Here is a 25586-nt window from a genome sequence, read left to right on the forward strand (position 1 = left end):
ACAGATAAAGAGATGATTCAATACCATGGGTAGCATCCCTGGGGATGGTACCAGTAGCCAGCTCTGTTATGGGTATATACCATATGCGGCCAATACTACCACCCTAGACCCCATTTTAGATCTATTTGCACCAAAAACCAACATCCCATTTTAGACTGTAACAGGTTTATAGAAGATAAAATTTTAGACCAAAACACATTCAATAGTTCCATACTAAGGAAATGATGGTTCACAAATGTGCATGTATTTTTTTGCCAGGAGGAAACATTTTGGGGGCAATTAATGGCACAGTTATGATTTGGTAAAGGACAATGGATCATATTTTAGACCAAGCAAAATCGAAAATAATGTAGAGTGGGCCCCATTTCCGACTCTCGTGCTTGAAAAAACAGACCCCCCCCCCAGCATCTACACGAACACTTGCCTTGAGTTAGCATGTATTTCCTGCTTTAACTGTACAATCCAAAAGCACGGCAGTAATTTGTCACTGGGAACCAGAAAGTAAAGTATAGGTGAAAGGTCATATAGTAAGTCTAGTTGGTAGATACTGGGTATATGTAGTCACACACACAAACATAATAAAATACACACTCATATCATACAAATATGTGTACCTACTGAGATAAAACTAATGTCCATTCAATAGTTTATCACTGTTGTATCAATATGTTGTGACAATAGTTTTAGTTAGTGTCTATCTTAGAAAACTGAAGGCTCAACTACCAGAGTAATATGTGATGCAAGCAAGAAAGCTCTCAGCAGGTCTTACAGAGATACAATTGACTTGACAATCATTCTAACATTTCTGTCACCACCAAGAACACAACAACAAAATTCTAATACAAACAAATTTAAAAAGCCATTTTTGTGATTTTATTGAAAAATCTCATACTGAAAATACACTTTTATCAGTTTACACAGAGTAAACTATCACAACTTTCTTTCTGTAACTTATCTTTATAACTTGAAAAAGTAGTACATGAGTTTAGTGACAGTGAAGACAAGTAAGTTTTTATATACAATACATAGAACACGACAGCTAGAAAGTTTGAAACGGTACTTCACCAGTAAACATGCACGTCTGTCTACACATACCATAGCTATGCTAACTCATAGTGGTCCTTTCAAACTGCTTTGAACCTGCTTTTTTCAGTTCCTAAAAAATTCATAATTTATAATTTGTTGTGAATTGAGCACAAAATTCATCACCATGGTAACTTCATAATCTATGTTAATTCTTATAGTCGGTTTAGACTGCAAAATACCATAGTTGGTGGTAATCTGATTGTTAGGGTTATCACTATACTGTGCACAAGCCAAGTTGTACATGTTTGAACAGAAAATATGGATTTCATATGCTGATCATTCTTCTATTTCACAATGACACATGTCAAAATCCTTGTTTCTGTGGTCCTCAAAATGAGTCAAACGTTGAGGATCATCATTTCCCTAATTCTTTTAAAACTGTACACGTAAAATTACAATTATCTCTACTCTTTTTCTTCATTCACCTGTCAAAATGTTGTCAAAACATACTCTGGGGATGCCAACGAGTTACTGAATCCTCTCAGAGATGTTGAGATTCGACAAAGGATAGCAGTAGACTATGTAAAACAAAGCTTTTCTTATTTTTCACCTTCAATTCGTAGTGACAAGGCCCCTCATATCATTCATTTCCTCCACACTTAAATGAAGTCAAATACTTAAAAGTGTCCTTAACAACTGTCTTTCATGGTCTATTATTGTTTAAGATATTGTACAGTCACAAACACCACTATGACTATTGGTCAAAGTCAAACACTCATTCACAATGTGTGTTGTGTTCCCTTGAAAAAACGACAAAATGCCCATGTCAAGTTACATCTCAGACTACCTCCAGTCTTTTTCCATTTATTATTAAAATGCCCTTGTCAGTGAGATCTCAGACCCGTCAATTCCCATTTGATATGTGCATATACTCATAGTATACTTGTGTCATCATTAATCTCTAAGTGGACTTAGCACTAAATTCATCTTGTTTCTGTAGTCAAAGATTTCAATGATTAGATTTCAGTCTCACTATATGATTGCACCAATATAACATAAAATCATCACCCAAACCCATCCCAGTGAATACATTACACAATCCCATTCTGAAATATCAAAACCCCAACTTTAAATAACATGTGTTGAAGTGATAATAAGCTTGTACACAACTGTATGGCTGACTGTTCTAGTCTTGTGTATTAATGAATACATATGAACATAAAATGCCTATCACTGGCATACAACTGATATATGCTTTGAAGTTTAACTGTCAAAAAAATTGAATTCTGTAACGGCAATGAAATATTCATCATTGTTGGCACTCCTGTAAACCAGTAGTTAGTCTTGCTGCCAGACTTGGTGACAATCACTTTTCTGTAAGGCATATGAACTGTGTCCAGAGCAGCAGAGCTATGAGATTTGTGACACGTCACTCAAGCCTCATGGCTTCGCTGCTCGGGGACACTTTATGGACCTTACTGAAAGACAAATATCACGAAGTCTGGCAGCTAGACAAGTCAGTAGTTAAACACCAGTGACCACAAGTAAAGGAGTGTAATACAGTCTATACCTAAACCAGCTAAAAATATGAAGTATCCCCGGTACTTAAAAACTCGACTTGCACCTTGTGTGTGTGTGGCAGTTGTGAGTTGTGATAAATTTCAGATATACTATTTCTTGCACTTGTTTCTTACAATGGCAAGTGTACTCTGCAATTAAATTGGTTCCTTTAAGTTTTAGAATATAAAGGGAAGGTTTTCAAAGCTTAAAACGACACCTTGGAAACACTAAAATCATAGAAAGTCAGACAGATAAAACCAAGACAGTAACTTGGCCCCACGACTGAAAAGTTCGTCTTTTAGTCACTCCCAAATATGAGTGGAGTGAGCTCACTTTCCTATGACTCAATCAGAGTTACCCTGTATATCAATATGTCCTCTCCTGCCATAGCTCATAGCACACTGAGTTAAGGTAGAATACGCCTTAGGGACTAAATGCCCTGAAAATCAAAGCTATTCAAATCTCTCACTATTTTGCATATTAAAGCTTTAGAAGCAATATAAGAAATCTGGGGTTTCACCATCTCATTTTCAAGGACATTGGCTGTCTTTACTTCAAATATAGTAAACAGTATTCTATGGCCATGTTGGATTCTAGAATGGCTGAATTTAGTATAATTTTGACCATTATTTCAAATATTTGCAATGTGACCCAAAAATCTTTCCTTCACGTAACTGAAAATGGATTGGAGCTTTCTTGAAGAAATTAACATTTTTCTCTCGATGAGAATTTACATAACAGGCTTATCAGATATTTATTTACATATTTTCATTCTTTTTTGCTTAAACAGAACACATACAGACAACATAATTCTGTTGCCACAGCAACGCTAAATAAACATCTCTTGAGGTATAAACTGTAAATTTTTGTCTCAAACTTCAAACACGTACACAGAGAGCAAATAATTTTGTGACACACAAATAGAAGGTTTTAAGTCCCACATCATGTAGGAAATTCTTTAGCATGGCTTACATCTGAAGAAAAGTTTTCAAGACTTTCTTATTTCAATGTTAATGAATGAGATGTTTTATAAACATAGTATATCTTCAACAAATTGTCTTTTTTACATACTAAAGTAAAGTAAAGTCTATTTTGGGGTTCTCCACAGGCCTTTTACAGTGTAGTGCTAGAAGCCTTGATATATTTAGTATCTTCAACAAATCGTCTTTTTACATTCAAAGTAAAGTCTGTGTTGGAGTTCTCCCCAGGCCCTTTAATAGCCTTGTGGACTGGTATAAATATAACACTTCTACATTCAATCTTGTACATTCAAAGTGAAGTCTGTGTTAGGGTTCTCCCCAGGACTGTACAGTGTAGTGACCCCATGACATCTTGAAAACAATCAAGTAATCAACATAACAATGCATTCATTTGTTATGCAAATACACCAACATGTCTATCATCATTTGGGGGAGGAGCACTATGTATAGTCTTGTTATCAAAGTTTTGAATGAACTGCTTTTTTCTGTGTCTCAGATGTCAATTATTGCGAGAGCTTTACAAGCCCAAGACCTGTCTTAAACATTTTAGGCTTGCACATTTGTCTGTCACATACTTTAATGCAAATAATTGTTTACAGACTATAACATTCCAACTTCTAGTCTTGTCCAAGGTAATCCTGTATACATAAATAACCTGTTCATAGCAGACATCAAGACCATCAACTCTTTTTTTTACATGTCATCTATTTGCGAAAGTCACAATGTTTTTTCCAATGTCAGCAAAATATCAACGTCTGCTAAAACTCCTTCTGTGACTCCTTCTATATTCAAGACTGTGAGTGTCACATTCCTATGGAAGCACATAATATTGAAGGAGTCAGAGTTTATCGCCATGTCAACCATTCTGTCCAAAGCTTTCTGTAAAGTCGTTGAAACGCTGCAGTTCTTCCTTTGTGACTGTGCTGTGGTTGGTTTTCAATGACTTCAAGAAATCTTGTAAGGTGACATCTTTAGGTTGAACTTTGTCTGATGGTAGCTGGTGCATTCTCTTTTTGATAACACCAGCTGTGTCCTGACTGCAAGGTGTGAATTTACCATCTAGATGACAAAATAATAACAAGGAGATAGTCAGTCACACATGACATAACCACCACTGATGCCAGACTTTATCACCATGGATAGTACAAAATTTGACAAAGAAATTGTTTTTACATAGGCAAGATCAAATGAAATTTGGTTACTTAGTGCTTTAAAAACTTGTTGAGAAGTGATGATACATCTACTCTCAGTTTAAAATGATGATTTTTCCTTTATCATTGGATTTCAGAATTTTTCTTACATATATTCCAATAAAAGAGTCCTTTCATTCATCCAGTGTCAATAGACCTTTGTTCAATGCTCAACAATACATGGGCCATTATTATGGCTGCAGTATATGTTATATTACTTGCAAAATTGACTTCTATATACCCCTGACCCCAAGTCGGTATCTATTGTAAGGCTGTGAGGTTCTGTTATGGTATTAGTATACCAGAATCCCAGATTACTATGTTTGATTGGTTGTGAGTGGGAATGGACATTTTCTGCTTTTACCTGGTAGCTGTTTCCAGTATACAGCATCTTGCATGTCTCTGATTGGCTGAAACAATGCTGCAAGAGTGAGTGTTGCAATATCACTCCCCGAGTAGCCATCTGTTTTGTCTGCCAACAATTGCCAGTCTGTGTCTGTCAGAGTAGTGATGTTGTTGTTTGATGTATGGATCTTCATCAAGGCTATCCGTGCATCCCTACACAAACATACAAATCAACCATATTATTTATATGCTAATTGTATATGCTAATTGTATACCAAATGTCTGCAATGTATACTGATTAGTTTAGTAACATATTTTTTCCTGAAGTGAACAAAATGTATTTGGTTATAAACAGGCAGGTTTAGGACAGTGGACAGACGAGGTCAGCAACACAAACCAGCTTTGTTAGGGGGTCTAATCATGTTCTTATCCCTTACTTGATTCTAACTTTAACTCCCTAGCTTGATACAAATATGTACAATTTGTTCACTATTCTGCGTTGTCATAACAAACCGATATTTGTCCTTGCCAATTCCAAAGTCTCTAACTAAAACCTCAATGTTGTAATCTTTTTCCAAAATGTAATTTACATCAGAAAAACACATAACGGGTAGAATCTTTCTATACCAAACACATAAATTCAAGGTCCTGTGAATTTACACAGAAGTCAATCTGATTAAAATCTGATGTAGTGAATATACGTTGATTTCTTTATTCATTGTTATTTTCTTCGTTTATTGAGGCTTGTTTTCAGTTTTGAAGTTGGGGGAGTGGGCGCTTCCTTCCTACATCTGACCAATTACCATAGGAGTTCACGTTTTAATCTGACATATACGTGTACTATATACCCAATCAGTGAGCCACAGTACTACATGTTCGCTTTGGTTTAGTGGGGTTTTTTAACATGCAAGATTTGGATGTTACTGACAGTGGAAATCAGTCAGATGTAGGGGAATTAACCAAAATGTAAACACAATACAAAGGGACAATATTCATGCAAAAAACAACAGCAATGCTTAAAGTGAACTGGATTTTAAATTGTTTTTTAATGAGATTGTACATAAGTGGACATTTATGTTATTGACAAAGCAATATATATTCTTTCCTTAAAATCTGAACAACTTACATTCACAGTATGAGACAAGAATTTTATTAACCTTTCAAAACAAATATCCTTACAGAATATCAGTGTGTACATTTATTTTGAGACGGATATGACGAACGGTAGAAAGCTTTCAGTGAAGTGGACTCATAAAACATTTCATACCAAAATGACATACTTGACTTGTCAAACTCAATTTTTTCAATCAATCTTGGAGTTTAAAATTCTGTTCTTTCATACAACAGATTTTTCTGAAATCAGACACCATGGACAGTTTGTCTTTATTTTGTACACACAACATATGATATGCAAGAATGAATGTCCATGGCCTCTAGCTTCATAGTTATAAATACACAATTCTACTCACAAGGTAAATGGACAGTGGTATGATATGGTTAGTTTTCTAAAATCTGACAATTTATCTGCCTGTTTTTAGAATACATCAAGGGAAATTTCTTGTAACAAAGTCAAAAAGTTAATTAGCAGTAGTCCAGATAGACTACTAAACATTGTATCTAGACTACCAAATTAGCAGTAGTCCAGGACACACAGACTACTAAACATTGTATCTGGACTACCAAATTAGCAGTAGTCCTGGACATATAGACTACTAAACATTGTATCTAGACTACCAAATTAGCAGTAGTCCCGGACACATAGACTACTAAACATTGTATCTAGACTACCAAATTAGCAGTAGTCCAGGACACATAGACTACTAAACATTGTATCTAGACCACCAAATTAGCAGTAGTCCAGGACACATAGACTACTGAACATCACATTTAGACTACATAATACATGTACATTTGTTAGCCCAGAAGGAAATCAATAGAAAATTGTAGCTGAAACAGTTCACTTGGCTAAACCTGACTACCTAGCATCAAGAGTAGAAGTTAAACCCAAGCCCTGGAAGTGAATCCTAATTTTTGCCAACGTCTCACTACCATCATCAGGGGTGGAAGGGAATGTAATCAGTTGTTGTCACAAGCCTCATTTCAGATCAGACACATGAAACATGATTTGTATCCGCTTTACATGTGTAAACGATTCCATGACAACATTTCTATTTACCTTTCAGGGAGTGGAATATAAATCCTTTTCTGAAACCTCCTGAGGAAGGCACTGTCTAATTCCCATGGGCAGTTTGTAGCACACAACAAAAAGATATGATCTGTACTGTTTGCATTATCAGCACCTTCCATCTGTTTCAGTAACTCTGTCTTGATTCGTCGTGTGTACTCTTCTTCTCTTGAACTTCTTTTACGACAGACACTGTCGATTTCATCAATAAAGATCACCTGTAGATAGTCAAAATTAAGAGACATAAATAAGCTATGGACATTTTTTTTCCTAAGGTTGGAGAAACCCAGTTACCGTGAAAGGGGTAATAAGGTAACACATAGTCTCCCATACATTTCCACCATAATTTTAGTTGGGAAACTCAGTAAAGTGACACTGGGGAACTCAGGTAGAATCAACCTGCATTTAATATAAATATCAAACTTTGCAAAAACTGATAATAATAGCAAGAGTCTTGTTGTGAGAAACCCAGAGTATGATATACTTGAATAATTCTACTTTAGTTCCTGTAACTTTAGGCATTATTTTAGAGAGTTTTACAGCAACATGCTACTTGCATAAAATAGCATTTATTTCCCCCCCCCCCCCCAAAAAAAAAAAAGAAGAATTTTTTAGACAACTTCCGAATTTAGAATAAATCTCACATTATTTGTGAAGGAATATTGATATGCATAATTGATACTCTACATTGTTAATTTATACTAGCTTGACAACACCTTCATGCCCATTTCATATTACCATGAAGTAACCATGGTAACTCATCTATATGTAAATCAGTATTACGAAAAAGATTTATCTGTTATCAACAAACTTTTGTTTAAAATCAGTAACAGAAATAAAGATACAGTAACAGTGATTTGGGACAAAGAAATGAATCCTAGATCAGGTTTGATAAATAAATTTTATAATTACTTCATCACCACATCTGATGATCTGGTGAAAGATAATAACAGATGTACTGGTGCGGAGTTGTGACTTTTGTTGCTCTTCCCGGTAAATGATAAAATCCTGGTAAATTTATGGAGCAATGGAATTATTTGTTCTGTGTACTTGTTATTTCTACTTTTTTGTTTTTGAAAAATATTGCAAAATACAACTCATCACTCTGTTTAATGTGTGAAGAAGCTATTTAATTTATAGATGCCATTCTTCAGTCTTCAATCCACTATACAAATACAGGTCGACATGTGTACTCATACTCAACACTCGCACTCTGTCAGAAGTTTGCATTCAACCCACCTTGAAAGTTCAACTTGCCAACTCTTTATACACTCATACAACTTATTTCACTGAGTTTCATTACACATTACAATGCTGTGTATCCATGACAATGGCAAGAGGTCACTGACCTAATTTACATATTCATAATTACTTTGCCATATATGGACATTCTTTGCATTACATATTTGGAATTAATTTGCATACGATATTTGCTAGCAAATCAGGTCATTGCCTTGTCTTGACTCCACACAAGAGTGATAGTATCACATATTCCCTAATTGTTACTCTAAGTTCAATGACCTTCCCTCTGCAGAATTTTTACATATCACTTACCGCCCTTCCTTTTTGTTCTGTGGCATGTTGAAATAATTCTTTTATAAGTCTGCAAAAAAGAAAGTAATAATATACGAAATTACTCAAACGAAAAAAAGCAAGGAATATTGAATATTTGCCCCAAATTGACAGCGTGCAAAATGGGAAATCAATAGCAAGTAATGAAAGAAGAGGCTGAGGTGAAAGTGTTTAAAAATTCATGATTTTAAGTTATTGATTTCAGCATGTCTGGAATTCTACTTTCTCTTTTTTTTCTTGGTTTGAGCAAAGAGGTCAGCTTTATAGTAATGTATACTACAGACGAAATTAATTGTATGCTATCATTTCATTTGAAGTTGACAGAGACATGAGAAATGTCCATATGTGGACAAACATTTTCATAAAACATGCAATGTTTGTTCTCACTATTCCCCTGCCATGCCTGACATTTTACTAGTAGCCATTTATTTAAACCTAAAATTACATTATGATTTCCTGCAGTGATGATTGAATATGGTAATTATGTTTACATCATATAGCTAGGGCTGAAATTAACAGTAGTCCCCCCCCCCCCCCCCCCCCCGAAGATTCAATAAAGTATTATAAAATGGAAATGCCAGGCATGGAAGAGGAAAAGCAAAAAAGCAAAATCCCCATGTGGCTGGATGATTCTAGGCTATAATGTATACATGGGGAAACGATTTCATACATGCACTGCACATAGTCACAACATGATTTACATGGGGCAGAGTAGACTCTCTCATAGTCCTTGGAGTATCGCATTGCTAAAAAGGCAGTAGACATCGGTACATACAAAACAGCCCTTTTACTGACGCGCTCCGAGGACTGTGAGAGAGTCTAGGGGCAGCGATACCTCATGCAGAATGTGAACAATCACATTTCAATCTAATATTCTAGTCGTTGGTTGAAAGAAAATTCACAATAAATTCAACACATGTAACTCTAATCAATATGAACACTATCAGCAAAATGAACACTATCAATATGAACACTATCAATATGAACACTTTCAAGGGTATTGAAACTCAGACAATGATGCAATCTCAAAATCCAAACTCATTGTCCTCATCCAGGGAGACTGAAAGAGGAGAGGCAATGTATTACATCTTTGCTAATTTGTGCAAAAAATGTGACGCATAATATTCTATGACAGTAAAAGGTTACCTGGTAAACTTTATCTAGGGTACTTGTAATAGTCGTATACTATTTGCTTTCATTGTGTGTTTGCTGTCTGATATGCAAATTTCAAGTTTGATCTATTCACAGCAGTGAGGTGAATGACCTCAACCAGGTCTACAACCTTGAGTAGAACACTACTACACATGTCATCAAATGTGATTGCATGAATTATTCAAACATCGCTTTATGCAGAGTACATCAATGTGATTGCATGAACACAAAGATGAAACCCTACTCTGCTCTGCTCTGTGTAGCACAGCTCAAAACACTCTCAAATCTAGTCCTGCTTGCAGACGGTATACATGTACAGGACGTGATACTGACTATGTCCCTAAATACAGTCCTGAGAAAACCAATGTAACCAAACTTTTTCAGGTGCGTAAGTAAAATGCTTTTGCACCAATTACAAATGAATTACATACCCAGCAATCAAATATTCACAATTAATCTAATATGTACTCATTTTACATCCCTTAGTCGCTGATAAGATCGTAAATAGTGTCAAAACCAGACCCTTACAAATTCAAACTGTAATTATAAACATCCCACCTTACAATCGTCGCCATATTTGATCATGACATCCAATTGTACATAAGGAGGAAGCCCTGAAATTACAGTCGAATTTGTGATTTTGAGATATTTGGGCATCCGAACTGGAACTTTTGTAGTCACGGTGAGGTAAACTTATCAATTAGTCGATTTATAGCTAATATTTGACCACTGGGCGAGTTTATTCCTAAGTTACCAGTATTTCTGGTTACCCCAGGTTTCATCATTTCTGTCTCTTTGCAGGACAGAGAAGGGAGGGACAATTGTCAGATTCGAGTTACTCTGTCTGCAAACAGGACCATCTCAAAGCTAGGTCTGAAATTAGCATATTTTACAACTATGTAAATGATATGCAAATACAAGACATAGATTACCAGATTGGACAATGTTGTTTTCCCTAACCTATGTTTAGTCAAACACTATCATCACAAACCACATACAGTTGTAACATATCCTTCATTTTTAATATCAACAAAATATGATTAGCTACCAAGATTTATCATAATTCTTTATGTATGCTTGGTACTGGGTGACTGCTTATTTGTTTGAGGAAAATCCTATTTACAAAGAATCCACATTGTAACCACAACATGCAAGAGACAGAATAGATAGTAGCCAATCTAAGAAAATTCCTGAGTGAGTTTCAGGAAAATGTCATCTTAAACAGCAAAACAAATTATGTTGGAACAGGAAAAGTCGCATTTGTTTCCAATTTACCATTCCAAAGTACTTAGTTCCTATTCTATTTTATTCTTGGAATGATGTATGATATATTTTCCATAACCAGTGCAAGGAGTCATCGTGTATACGTGTACTCTGACCTACACTTTACTAATCAACGAAGCTATGTTTTCATATTTTACAATGTGTATTGCATTACCAAAACTGAATTCTATACTTCCTATTTTCAACCACATTGTAATAAATACTAAGTTGTAACATGCGAGTATATAAATTACCCCTCGTCTTTTAAAGTGTAGCACAGTGTGGCTAGTTTAGTGTTATCTTTCATCATATTTCAAGATATCTCTGTTTGATTGGACACCACGTTGGCATCCAAACTAACTACGGCAGGCTGCTAAGTACTATACATGCACAAAACTAGTTATTTTTACAAATAAAGATGTTATTCATGTGTTATAAAAAATAACTGACATATTAACTCTTTGTCTATTTATAGCAATAATGTATATGTAATAATACAAACTCTGGTTGGTTTCATACATGTCTATCTGATCATATACACTATAATCAAATACACAAATATTTCAAACATGAACCATTTTTGACTCCTTGCTTGGGTCTTTTTTTCTGTTCATCTCTGTTTTGTTAATTATTTGTACATAATGTCATGTTATTTTCTCTCTTTATTGTGAATAGATCTGATATCCAGATTTGGATAAGGGAATAATAATAGTATTAGTTGTAGTGAGGGTTTTCTCAATAAATCAAGCCAACTGTAAAAAAAATTGTCAATGTTTTTTTCCGTGTGTGTAAATTTATGAGTAATTTCTCTTCCTCGTTTTATCTACATTCTACAAGTATAACTTTTCAACGGAACACAAAGTGTGCACCTTGTATAGACTTACATTACTTTAAAGCCCACTTCAGATAAGGAATAAACTTTAGGTGTGTAAAACAGTTATTTGGCAGAGCTATACGAAAAGTTAGTCCTCAACAACAGAATGATCCTTATTGTTACACTTGATAAGATGGTGAATCCAAACCCATGAGATTCAAACACTGGAGTTTAAATATTATCAACAGCAATCACTTGTTTTTGTGATGGTCTCTATTCAGCCATTATCAATGTGCAAATCTCCCTGCAGTGTCCAAGGCTACTCACAGTATCAATGTCTAGCAAGTTAGTAGTAATGTCCTGGGGTGATATGGAAAAACATCCTTACAAAGCTATTCACATTGCTTACAGCAAATTGCACAGATGTAATGTGGATGACTAAATAATTAAAACACACTGACATCCTCAGATCCCAACATGTCCATCACTGCTAGCATTACATGTAATGTAAACTGACGTCCCTGGATGTCACAACATGTCCATTAATACTAGCACTAGTTAAAAGCCCACTTTTGGTTTAGAATCAAAATCTAGCTGTAAAACACTTTTGTTTGGTACGATGGCAGAGCTGGAGAAAAAGTTTGTCAACATTAAAAGAATGATCCCATGTAATATTCATTTCTCCCAGTACCATACGAACTTCATAAAATTTGGAGAAAATATTACACTAATGTGATGAGCTGGGATTAAAACATACCACTTTAAGCGCAATCATTTTTGTTACTGTTACTGTTACCATATTTTAATAAGGTAGTGGCCCTATTGTTAGCCTTGAGACTCCTCCTTGCTTTTCTCAAATTATTTCCATTACATCTTTAGATTTGAAAGCAAATAACAAGCCTCTAAGCTAAGCAATTGTCAATAAATTAGATTTTTATCAACCCCCTCACCCTGAAAACACTTACATTATACTAACTTATATTTTGTGTTTCTGATTTGAAATTTTCAAATGAACAAAATGTTACAAAGATAATAAAGTAATTTCAGGAAGTACACTGACTTGGTTTTTAACCCAAGTGATAAAACTGTAACCACACAGTCATGTTATGATGCAACTTGAAATGTCAGACAAGAACTGGTGATAAAGTTGTCCATTTAATGATTCTTTTGGGGGACAAAGTAATCAATACTATACATTAAAATAAAATTAGATGGTTACAATTATTTATCCAAGTTTCGTAACAATTTGTGGGGTGGCATCGATCTGGGACAAAAAGTAATACCTGCAGTGCAATACTATAAATTATTGGACACATGTATGCAAATGAGCCTACACAAGCATAACGTACAGTCAACCACTGTGAATACACAATTTGCAATATTTGTTGTTTTGAATAAAACATGTAAATTGAAATAATGACAGAACCCCAGATTTGAGTGCACCAGGTATATGCAATCATGCTTGCACTTTTTTTTTGCTGCATTTTCACGTCTGGTTCTTAGGCTGGCATACGCTTTTCACTCACATCATTGGTGAAAGTATGTCCGCAGAGAACACTGCAAGCACTCATGCAAATACACCAAGTATGCAACAATGGTACTCATGTGTAGGGTTCTGCTACATGACTGTATAACATTCACTCTCTCAACAGTTTGATAAATGCATCAACCCTGGCTGGTATAGTCACCAAAAGGACAGACCTACTGTATCTAGTGTAGATACTTATCATGGGTGCCCAGACTACACAAACAATACAAATATACTCATAATACCAACTTTACCAGCACATTTTTTCTTATACCTATTTCTGGGTATTTTGAACAAACCACATCTAGCTGATCCCTAGGAACTCTGCAACCATGAATTTATAAATACACTGACAATTTAGTTCTGGTGATTTAGATTTATATGCATCACCTGTCTAACAGACTAGACATACTGTACACAGTGCACCTTTAAGGCTGTACAGATTAATATTCTCAGATTACAATATGTGATTTGTACTCCCAGCTCTAACCTTTTAAATCTAATAGCTGTTTCTAGGAACTGATGAAACATTAGCTGGAATGCAGAAATTATTTTTCTTCTTCTCAATTTTTCCAAACATTTGATTCAAAGAACTGCTGAGCATTTGTTGGACATTATTTGTATTTTTTTTTAAATTTTAAATTTTCCAAAGAATTTGTTCCATTAAGACTAATAACACAGATCTAGCTAAAAATTATGAAAGGAATTTTATTAACTAAAGTCACTATGATATGACCTAACTCTCGATCTTGGTTCAAACATTGCTTAACACTCAGTACAAGCTGGTACTTTTGACATATACAGAGTTATTTGCTAATATCTTAGCGTTCTCCCTACTATAGAGAAAGAACGTGCAAACACCATCTTTGCCACCCAGGCTGCCATGCTTGACAGGGTTCTACCGTAAAAGTGTTCTACCATACTTGAGCTTTAGAAATCTTTGAATGCCAAAATCATAATAATACTTTCACATGAAGAGAAATGGCTGATTGCAATGTCTATGTGTGTATGTGTTAAATATAACTATGTGCATTATAATCCAAATGCTGATTACTATGGAAACCAATATGCAAATTACCATGTTATTTACATGTAAAAATATGTGTAATGTCAAATTTCATAATAACTGTCAATCATAAAATTATGCATTTATGAAATAACCAAACACACATATTGGTATTGGTATTAAAAAATACTGTAAGTCATTTGATTATGAATGACCAAATTATGAAATAGTTCAATATACACTCTGGCAACAAAATATATTTGATGTCAAAATTCATAATAATAATTCAATCATAAGATTATGATTTGTGGTCAGAGCGCTGTGACCTGCTGGTCTTCATCAGTCAGCTGGCGGACTTACATTTTGTACGGTACAACATGGAGGTCGTGTTGGATTTGTAATATTCACATCATTAATATGGTGATTACAGCACCAGCTTGTCTTGTCTTGTCTGTGTGCCCGCCTGTCAATGTCAGCTGAGTCAATACCCTATGTATTATACCATATTTGTACCACTGATATTTCATCGATAACAGTAACAGCTACTTACATTAAATATTTGAAATTATAAATTTGCTAAAACTGTGGACATGTTTATTTTGGTACTCAAATGTTTTAGCTGAAACATAATATTTTCACACTTTGGCTCCACTTTTATCTGGTGGATAAAAATAGTACCAGTAAAAGTGACTCCATTTTTACGCTGTTTTATTTTACCACAAACATTATTTCAACTGAATCTGCTAACAATAAGTTTAGAGTCACAATACATATATTGACAGTATTTTTTGCCTGCCTGCTCACTCTCAGCCTAGAATCAAGTCATGTGGGAATATATGGCTTGTACCTTTCCACGCTGTAGAAAATCTTAATCTAAAATTAGGTTTGAATAAACGACCACTAGTGAAATGCCAGGCATGGTGCAGAAAAGCCAAAAATCCCTTGTGATGAGGTGCAAGGCTAGCCAACCCTGTAAAATGTCATAAATTCAAATTGCCATCAGCATCAATAGAATAAAGTAGATATTTTTAGCCAGCATCCATTTGTTTATTTTTATTTCTCAAATTCAGACCCCAGAGACAATGAATATAAAAGGATGGCAATAAAGAGGGAACAAAATATTTATGAGCAAGACAGGACATTGTGTAGTGGGAATAGAACACTGTGTTGTATCCATGTATGTAAACAAACAACAATGTTCTGAAAGCAACAGGTGTGAAAACTTGAATTATGGCCATATTTAGTCCCTAGTGATACATTCATCATCTATTTTCAGCGATAACAAATGAACATTGGCCCAGAGACTTGCTGTGTTCATAATATCACATGTTGCTGTAAGGGATAAACAATTATACCATGCACGAGCCAGAAATATGGAATATACATTCTGGTTGTTCTATTCCACAACAACGTGTGTCTCCATCATGACAATGCTTGTGTATGTTACTGGTTCTGCTGAGTTCAAAATATGAGTCAATACATTCAAAATTGTTATTACTTAACCAAATTTTTAAAGAATATTACTGGCAATGGTATAATTAAATTATATTATTCCCCAATATTTTTTCTTTATTCAGCCAAAAAATACTTGTGACCTAAGGGTTATCACTATTCGTCTAGCGACGAGTAGTGACAAGGCCCTTTAGGACACTCGTATTTTCCTTGGCTGAAGGAAGAAAATATTGGGAGGGAATAATATCTAATTGTCATGCATAATAGCTAATTTGGTAACTATGATGTCACTATAAGGTTTCCCATAACCCCTTGCAGGAAATGCTTTAATGGTCAAACATATATGTCATATGCAGTAGGGATTCTTTATAAATTTCAAAGTCAAATAGCTTAACAAGGTGTCTATATAATTCACCACCTCAAATCATATTTAAGTTGACAGTAGTAATCACTATAGCTGTACTAAATGCAGAAATAATCTTGACTGGACTTTTCATTTACAGTATGTAGTTACGAGTTTTCATTTACAGTATGTAGTTACGAGTTTTCATTTACAGTAGTTACGAGTTTTCATTTACAGTATGTAGTTACGAGTTTTCATTTACAGTATGTAGTTACGAGTTTTCATTTACAGTATGTAGTTACGAGTTTTCATTTACAGTAGTTACGAGTTTTCATTTACAGTATGTAGTTACGAGTTTTCTTTTACAGTATGTAGTTACGAGTTTTCTTTTACAGTATGTAGTTACGAGTTTTCATTTATAGTATGTAGTTAGGAGTTTTCATTTACAGTATGTAGTTACGAGTTTTCATTTATAGTATGTAGTTACAAGCTTTCATTTACAGTATGTCGTTACGAGGTTTTTTTAACTTTGCATAATACAAAATAGAGCCTTAGGTACATCATTAGATATTTCATTCCATGGATCAAGAGGCAGTGTACCTAATGTAAGACAACAATTGTTGTGAGTGAAAAAGACATAAACTTGGTTTTCTTGTGAGTTACCACAGAATACTCAGACTTGGCTAGCTATCAACTTTACAATGACGTTTGGTCCAGTGTAGTCTAGTTCCTATACAGTATCTTTACGATTTAAACCTCCACTCAGTGGTTTAGTTATAGACCACATTGGCACACTAAATTTTAGGAACACCAAATTTTGGTGCATGATAAGAAATTAATTACTGTGTGTGGCTGATATTCGAAACTGACTGACCATGACAGAATGATCCACGACTCAGTGTGTCACTGTTACCCTTGAACTAATGTTAATTTTAAAAACACTTTAGAATATTCAACATGGTGACAGGAGTAAGCTAGTGACCTGTCAAATTTGTTTGTGAAAAGTAGGCTTGAGATAATAACACCACCACAAATCTGTTGGCTACTCAATGAAGTGTGTGCAGTTCTAATGCTGTACAAAGGTTATGTGAACTCAATGTATCGACCCTAGGCCATAACACCCCTTTTTGTGACCTAATACTATTTCAATTTATTGATTTCTGCTTATCATGCCAAGTAAACAGTTTTCTATTAAGTGCAAAGTGATGATGTACATTCTGTTCCCTTTTCTTGATAAAGTTCAGTATACATAACATATAATGATGCAATGATACATGTTGCCATGGACCATTTTCACACCTTCAACCATACCAGGTTCTGTATTTATTATTGAGACTTTGATAAATTGATTAAAATTTACTGCTAATGTAATATACAGTGCTGGGTTTCTGATAATTTTTTAAAAACTTGTTTACTATGCTTTAACACTGCATCAACTGTAGAGGTGTGAGCGCTACAATTTTCATCATGGTGACACATGATAAATGTGTGATGTCACACCTGTGAGTGTTTGTTTAGGGGAAGGATTTTTTTTTTTGCCCTAAAAGGAACTTCAATCGTTTATTGAGCTTGTGTGACACTGCTGTCTGATCATCCCTTAGATAACGTTTAATTACTAGGACACTGAACATGTTTTGAGTCTTGACATTGTAGGAAACTTCAAATGACTTCTTCTTTCTTTTACTTAATTTTCAAGACAACTCTACCCTACCCTAGCTTCTAGGTTTCTTAGATGATTTGAGAGTTGAGTGTATTACATATAAATCAACTAAAAGGCTACAGGCTAGGCAACTACAGCCACCAAAACTGAATTTCAATATCCAGAGAAAATGATTTCCCCACTCATTATTAATTGATCTTCCACATCTAAACTGAGACTTTACAATCTGAACACTCATATAATATTAACATTAAGAATTAAAATCATACATATATAATTATGTGTATATTATATATGCAGGATTAGTTAATACAAAACTTAAATCTCAAATTACACATTAACAAATTAGGATTCTATAAACTTTTAATAACATTATGAAGGCTCTTCAACATTTTAATATTCCTATTTTTAACGTAATTGCAATGTGATAATATCTGACATTATCAAATCACACATTAGGACTAAAAGTTACAGGTACTAAAATAACAACCACCAGACATGTAAATCATGAAAATATTATCAAAAATTAAAAAAGATATTCACTATGTCAATATTTCATCAGTAAAATCATATTTTGAAAAAATAAATTTACACTTACATTTTTACTACGAAAATTCTCATATTTCTAGTTTTCACAGTACACATTTTTAAAATCGTATTTAGACAAAGAAATCAACAAGTTCTTTAGAAGTGAGGAATTCTCTCCATGAACAAATACAGGTTGCTATAGTTATGCAGATTGTACAAGCTGTTAAATCCTACCACCCACGCTACAAATTAACACCATGAAAATGCTTCATAAATATTTCATTTTACAAAATGTACACAATTCGGTCTAAATTATTTATCTGGCAAAGTCTGATGTAAGCCTTGGAATAATATTTAGTCATCCAATATTTTTTACTCTTGACTATGAAGACTACAACTGGGAATTCATCACACGTTCACAATAGAGATTTAACAAGTTCATCGACCAGTTAACATTGCATATCAGCCCCTTTACAATTGGTTCATTTAAAAGTTTTCATTTCAGCTGTAACAAATAGTTGGCAGTTTAGTACTAAATTCTGTTTGCAACATATCATTTTTTTCTTCAGATTTCATTTGTGAGTCAATTCTAACAGCTTATTTGCAATGCACCTAATTTTAATAGAAATCATTTGTTGTACATGGCCATCAGTTTTTCTTGTTTTCAGGACTGGAGTATTTTTTTTTTACTGCTTATCATGCCTGCAATGCACTATATGTTCAAAGCACATCACATATGGTACATTCCTTACTCAAAGAGTTTTTCTACTATTCTATGATTAATACGAATGAAGACAATTGTTCAAATACTTTTGATTATTTCATGAGAACAATCCAAATATGTGTTTGCAAGTATGACATATTTGTATTGTTGTTACATTCTTTCCTTGACAAGAATAACTGAATAAAATATTCCCCGAGACAATAAATCTATTTATGAATATTTCATGAGACTACAACAAAAGCACACATTGTCTACTATTCCCTGTGCTTGGCTGTCAAGGCACAGAATAATGCAGGTATTTCTGGTACAATTCAAATCTGATTGGTTTCTGCACGGTTGTATAAAAGTCAGTGAACAGTAATTTGAAGTGAGCTGTATGCATGTTAGTAGTCTAGTTCCTATATGGTATCATTACAATTTACACCTCCACTTACAAAACCATGTTGGCATCCCAACTAACATGTTAAGAAATTGTATGATATACAAGTGTACTCACTTTTCACTCTCTCCCACCCAGCTGGAAACTAGATCTGAGCTGGACACACAATAGAATGTCGATTCTATTTCTGAAGCCACTGCCTGGGCAAGTCTTGATTTACCAGTTCCTGGTGGCCCATACAGTAATATCCTTTTCCATGGCTTTCTACCTCCTGCAGCAATCAAGAGGAAACAATATTCATTTTTAAAACTCTGACCTTATGAAAAGGAAGGAACTAGAACATTAAATCAATTTTAGTTACATTTTGACCTTACCAAAGGGAAGGAACTAGAATATTAAAAATAATTTTTGGTAAATTTAATCTTAACAAAGGGAAAAAACTAGAATATTGAAATTAATTTTTGTTAAATTTGGCCTTCAAACAATGTCAGCTTTATATGCAATATGGTTTTATCTTTTATTGGAAACGGTGACTATTATCTTTATGGTTCATCGCCTTTTATTGTATCCTGTGTTATTAATATTTGTAAAAGTCAAAATCAGAGTACACTGATTATATATCACCTCTTACATGTTTTTTTTTTCTTTGTAATTTTTAATTTGGAAAAATCAAGCAGACATCGGGTGAACACACAATTTAAATACTTAGTACAGTAGTAGTATAATTGTTGCTCAGTGTAGTATTATGGCTCTAAACAGAGAGTATCATGTAAGTAACACAAGACTTACAGTCAATAGTGATTTATAGTTGCCATAGTAATTACAAAAAATGTAATAAACTACTATATTTGACAGTAAGCTAGTCATGCCCTTGACCTGCTCAAATGTTATAAATAGTCCATAAAAGGCATGACTGCATAGCTATGACCTACAGTGACTAACTTACACACTAGACAACTATGACTGCATAGCTATGACTTACACACTAGACAACTATCACTGCATAGCTAATCAAACTATGTGAAACCTACCTGTAAATAAGTGAGGGTACTGGACTGGCATCACAATGGCTTCTTTCAGTGTCTGTTTAGCTTCTTGTAACCCTGCCACATCGTCAAACTTTACATCTCCTTTCTGTAGGATAGTATCTTGAATTGCTGACCTTAGCTTCTCCTTCTCATTCCCACCTGCACTATCTTTATTACATGTGTTTCCTGAATACAAAACAGGAAATAATCAAAATAAAACAATTTGCATATCCTGTCTGTGCAGCTACCAACTTGCTAGATTTTGTATTAGAAATATTCAATATTTTGAATCATGTAAGCTTGGATTTCACTGCAAGGGCTTGAAATTAGTAGTAGTTCAATTTGCTATTAAATCTCACAACCTGATACAGATGCTAGCACATGGTCACAGAGCACTGGTACTACCAAGTTTAGAAAATAATTTTGAGCACTGTACTAGCTGTGACCATGTGCTAGCATCTGTATATCCTTAGATCTGTGACACCATTACACTGTTTCACTATCAACAGGGAATGCATATAGCAGAGTAACATATCCAGTGACCTATGGGCAGTGCAACATCAGTGCCACATCTTTGCAGCTAGTTTATTTATGGTATGTAGGTTACCTAGACATCATATTCACAGGGCAAGGCTAAAAATAGTAGTGTAGAACTAAACTGTGACACAGATTCATCAATGCAGCATAAAAATGCAAGTAGCCAGTTTTCATAAAATCTTATTTTTTTAGGAGAAAGTTACAAACTATTCACTGTCTATGGTTTCTTATATACTTTATTGTTTGTAAACATATGAAAATAGATGAACACTTAACAAGTCTTTACATTTGAGAGAATTAATTTCCACTGAACAACACAGGTAAGAACTAATTCTGTTTTGACTTTCCATGGATTGTGAAAAAATGAAGCAAATGTCAAGCCAGCACATGGTGGAAGAATCATTTATCAACTATATCAAAATAAAATTGGAATTAAAAGTACTCAACATTACTGTATTTATAAAGGTTTCTTTTTATTTCGTTTTCAATTCTAAATCTTCTTGCTAACAAACAGTACTTTCCGTACTTACCGTTAGAGCTTGCAAGACTCATAGGACTGTCTTGAGACGAGTCTAGTTGTTGTTTCTTAGCTCTTAACACTTCTAGGTGACAGCTTACTGTCAAACTGAGTTGTTCTAAGGCAGTCTGTAAAAGAAAATGAAAAAGTGTGAATCATGTCACAAAACTGACTGAACAGAAATCGTTTCTCTGACGCCATTAAGGTGATGAATTATATGTAATGTTGCTATGGTCAATGTCGTTGTTACTAGGGATTTCAATTAAGAATTTATTTGTGTTTTGTGTTGATATGGCCATTGTCATCATTGCTAGCGATTTCAGTTATGAATTATAATTATCATTATTATTTCTCTTTTATTCTCATGATATGACTTTTATTTTGACTTTGGACATGTACGTAAGTCACACGTACAATACATGCTGTGAACAATTTTTCAGCATGGCTAAAAGGCTGTACATTTGTTTGAATTAATAACAACCAATATGCATTTTATTCTCAGCCTTGAAAATGACAAACAAAAAATATTTTTCATTGAACAAACCAAAGATAGATCACAGTGACAATATGACATCCTACCCAAGGTCTTTCTTTTATTTATATTCTTATTTAGTATGTTACAAGGTTAATCCTGGGGTCACCATCAGGGCTGATGCAAGTGTATTGAGTAAACTTCTGCCAATCAAACTCCAAACACAATTGTACACCTGAAAAAATACACCCACCCATAATGAAAGCTGACCAGCCCTACAAATTAGAATGGTGCATTCCAAAGTTTAAAGGCACCGCCTACCTTTCTGACAGGGTTATTTTCAATTTCCTGTATGTTTTCAATCATACTCGCACAGTTTTCACAATTCTTAATGAGTACTTCTATGTCCACGTTGGCTGTCTTGCGGCACTCTTCAGCTGCTGTTGCCAGCCTGCATTGTATGCAAATAAGAAAAACACACTTGTTTGTGCACTGGAGGCATTCTTGTTTGAAAAAAAACACTTTCAATAACACACCAGTAACACAATACTTCTACTTATAAAAGGTTCATCTGGCGTACACTTCAAAAACAAAGTGCATGATCATTTTTGTCAACACATAACAGGAAAGTTAAAAATTTCACAAACAACTCAACTTCGGTTTGTTTTTTCAACAGGTATTTAAAATAACCCTCTCGACAGCACTTACATATTAAAGTAAAACATGGCACAATGACAGTGGAAATGATATTATTCATATCACACTGTGCCACATAACTGACTCATATCAACCATGCATATGACACTAAAATGGAGAGTTCATCCTGTGCAGAACTATCTCTATCATTTATATAGATTCTTGCTTGAAAAGTTTACGAACATGAAGCTATCTTATCTAGAAATGCATAACATTTGTTCATTCCATTTTTTTCATGATTTGTAAATAACCATTTCAATAATAACTACTAACATAAGCTGAAATAACAGGAAATATTATTACACTTAACAAAAAAAATAATTTGAATAATGTTTAGTGACACAAATTTAGGTTCAGCTCACATTTTGCAACTTTTTAACAAGTGAAGAGATGAAGATTATGTTTCATGTGTATTCTATGCAATATTACATGTGTATGGAATTTTTATGAAGGAACACAGAAGGAAATAGTTGCAGAACTAAAGTTTAGCAGAAACATTCTTAGTTGCTCTCCTTGCAAACCAGCTTTTGAGAGTTGCAGTTTTTAGGCTACAAACTTTATCCACATTTACTGCAAAAATTGCATGGTTCCAGTTACGCTCAATTTTAGAATAGGTATGGTTTTTTAAAATATATTTTACTATAATTTCTTTTCTGTGTGAGTGTCTAGTTCAGGTTTTCCACTTTTCAAAATGGTCTTTGTGTTATTTACTTCTTAATATCAGATGTACAGAAAACACAGATTGGAAGAACATTTTTAAAGTGTCTTTATACGTTAATGGCAGTTTCTGTATCCACTGTTTCTCATAAGACTTCACAATTTTTACAATTTTATTATTTTCTTCTTGATTAAATATAAAAAAAAGTTTAGGGTTGGCAGTGAAAAGCTAGATGGGGTCGGATAACCAGCATCAAACAATTATTTTTTTTAAAGGCCTAACACCACACATGGTACATGCTGGTTGGGTAACCCAAACATGCTATGTACCATGCAGTCAGTGAGTGACCTGCTAACCCATAGGCTAAATACTTACATAACACATGTCACCACTAATCAACATTATAAAGGGAATACATACAAACTTAAACAAGGACAATGAAGCTATTCCAAAGTCCACTGTTGATAAAGGTGGTTTTAAAAAACCACAATTGATGATGCAATCTGAGCAGGAAGTCCCCCCTGCCTGGTGGTATGGACTTTTAACTTTATTCAAGTTTAATACATATCATGTTTTACAAATGTATGAGGGGCTGGTTAGGAGCAGTCTTTACTTCAATGGTATTTTTTTTAGATCTTGATAAAAATACAAAAAAATGTATGAACACATATACCATACGGGAGATGCATGCTGAATTCGATATAAAGAAGTTGAGAGCACCAGAAAACGTGTGCTGGGTTTAATAGTTATACAGTTATACTGCCATCGTTATATCAATTACCTTGGTGGTTGTACGTGTGAATTCAGTGAAATTTTTAACCCAAATTACATCTTACATTTTAACGTACATTTTTCTCATGAACTTGAAATGCGATTACTTCCAAAATATAAGCGTGCAACTATGCAGATGACAAAATACCATGCAAATATAACGTTATGACTTATGTTATAAAATATATGGACTTACCACGCCGAGGCTTCTGCGATCGGGAAGATACGATGACCAACCAAGTGAAAAAGAAAAGGAGGGAAAATAAAACAAAGAAAGTTAGCGAAAACACAAATTTGGTGTACTTTTAGCGAATCCACTTTCACGATTAAATTTTGACTTGAGAACATTTTACATTCGTGTGCAGTCCTTTCGTTACATGGAAGTGCACTCATGGGTCTGTAATTCTGGAGGTTGCAAGAGTCGTTTCACGGTCATTTCTACTCGTATTCTAAACTTAACAGGCAATAATAACTGTAACAACACATCGGAATCACAAAAACTGTTGCTTCTTCCGTACCTTGGTATTGCTGTACCACGCTCATCTCTGCTACTTCCATCTCTTGGTATAAACTAGCTTGCTATCTGATACTTCATATGGAGATTGAAATGTTTCACTTGACCAAGCATACATGGGACGTTTCACATTCGCGATCTTTCACGTTTATGAGTCATCAGAGAACATGACTTTGAAAGCGATTATTTACAAAATGTTGTGAATTGTATGCAAATTTCTCCCAAGCACCAATCAATGTCGAGTATTACAATTTATCCTTGGCGGTACGAGTCAACCAGAGTCAACGACCGACCGATACACGTAACACTATCCAATATGGCCGACGTTAACAATAGACAGACGACAATGGAATCGATATCGACATATACTGTGCGTAGGAGCAACTTTAGAAGTAAAATTATTTGTGAACCTGGTGAAACTAAAGACCAATGTTGAAATTATACGACTATTGTCAGAAATCGTTCAACATTTTCACCAACGTTTCACAATGCGATGATATCTAAGCCCGTCAGCAGCGAACATCCACATGTGTTGGGCGTCTGCAACTCATAGTAATATGACGCAATAACACTGCGCCCACGAATTACATGCACCATGTCATGTGTAAAAAAACAAACGAGTTTCGAAACTCTACTAACCGTGCGTGGCGCACTCACAAGGATATGCGGATAAGACTTCGCGCAGT

The 25586-nt window shown here is 34.5% G+C and overlaps 1 protein-coding gene across 1 annotated transcript; it reads right to left on the minus strand.

Annotated features, from left to right (window-relative positions):
• Positions 1–923: 923 nt before the first annotated feature.
• LOC144447292 (vacuolar protein sorting-associated protein 4B-like) lies at positions 924–25430 on the minus strand. The gene is made up of 10 exons (XM_078137214.1): positions 24905–25430; positions 24583–24595; positions 22583–22712; positions 21803–21917; positions 20739–20921; positions 19825–19978; positions 8841–8889; positions 7278–7504; positions 5121–5314; positions 924–4625 (listed from the first exon to the last, which is right to left on the minus strand). Exons 1-10 carry the CDS (start codon positions 24942–24944, stop codon positions 4423–4425), a joined length of 1308 nt encoding a protein of 435 aa, XP_077993340.1. The 5' UTR covers positions 24945–25430; the 3' UTR covers positions 924–4422.
• Between the last annotated feature and the right edge of the window lie 156 nt (positions 25431–25586).

The sequence above is a fragment of the Glandiceps talaboti genome, chromosome 16 (genome assembly GCF_964340395.1).
Source record: "Glandiceps talaboti chromosome 16, keGlaTala1.1, whole genome shotgun sequence".
Classification (NCBI taxonomy): Eukaryota; Metazoa; Hemichordata; class Enteropneusta; family Spengelidae; genus Glandiceps; species Glandiceps talaboti.

What these genes read in the sequence shown, in the direction of transcription:
- LOC144447292 (XM_078137214.1), bottom strand. Translation starts at nt 24,944, where the DNA reads ATGGAAGTAGCAGAGATGAGCGTGGTACAGCAATACCAAG. An exon ending in TGGGTGGGAGAGAGTGAAAA is followed by an intron (nt 8,890 to 19,824) that starts GTGAGTACACTT and finishes TCTTTTTTGCAG; the next exon opens with ACTTATAAAAGAATTATTTC. An exon ending in ATACTGGAAACAGCTACCAG is followed by an intron (nt 4,626 to 5,120) that starts GTAAAAGCAGAA and finishes TTTGTCATCTAG; the next exon opens with ATGGTAAATTCACACCTTGC.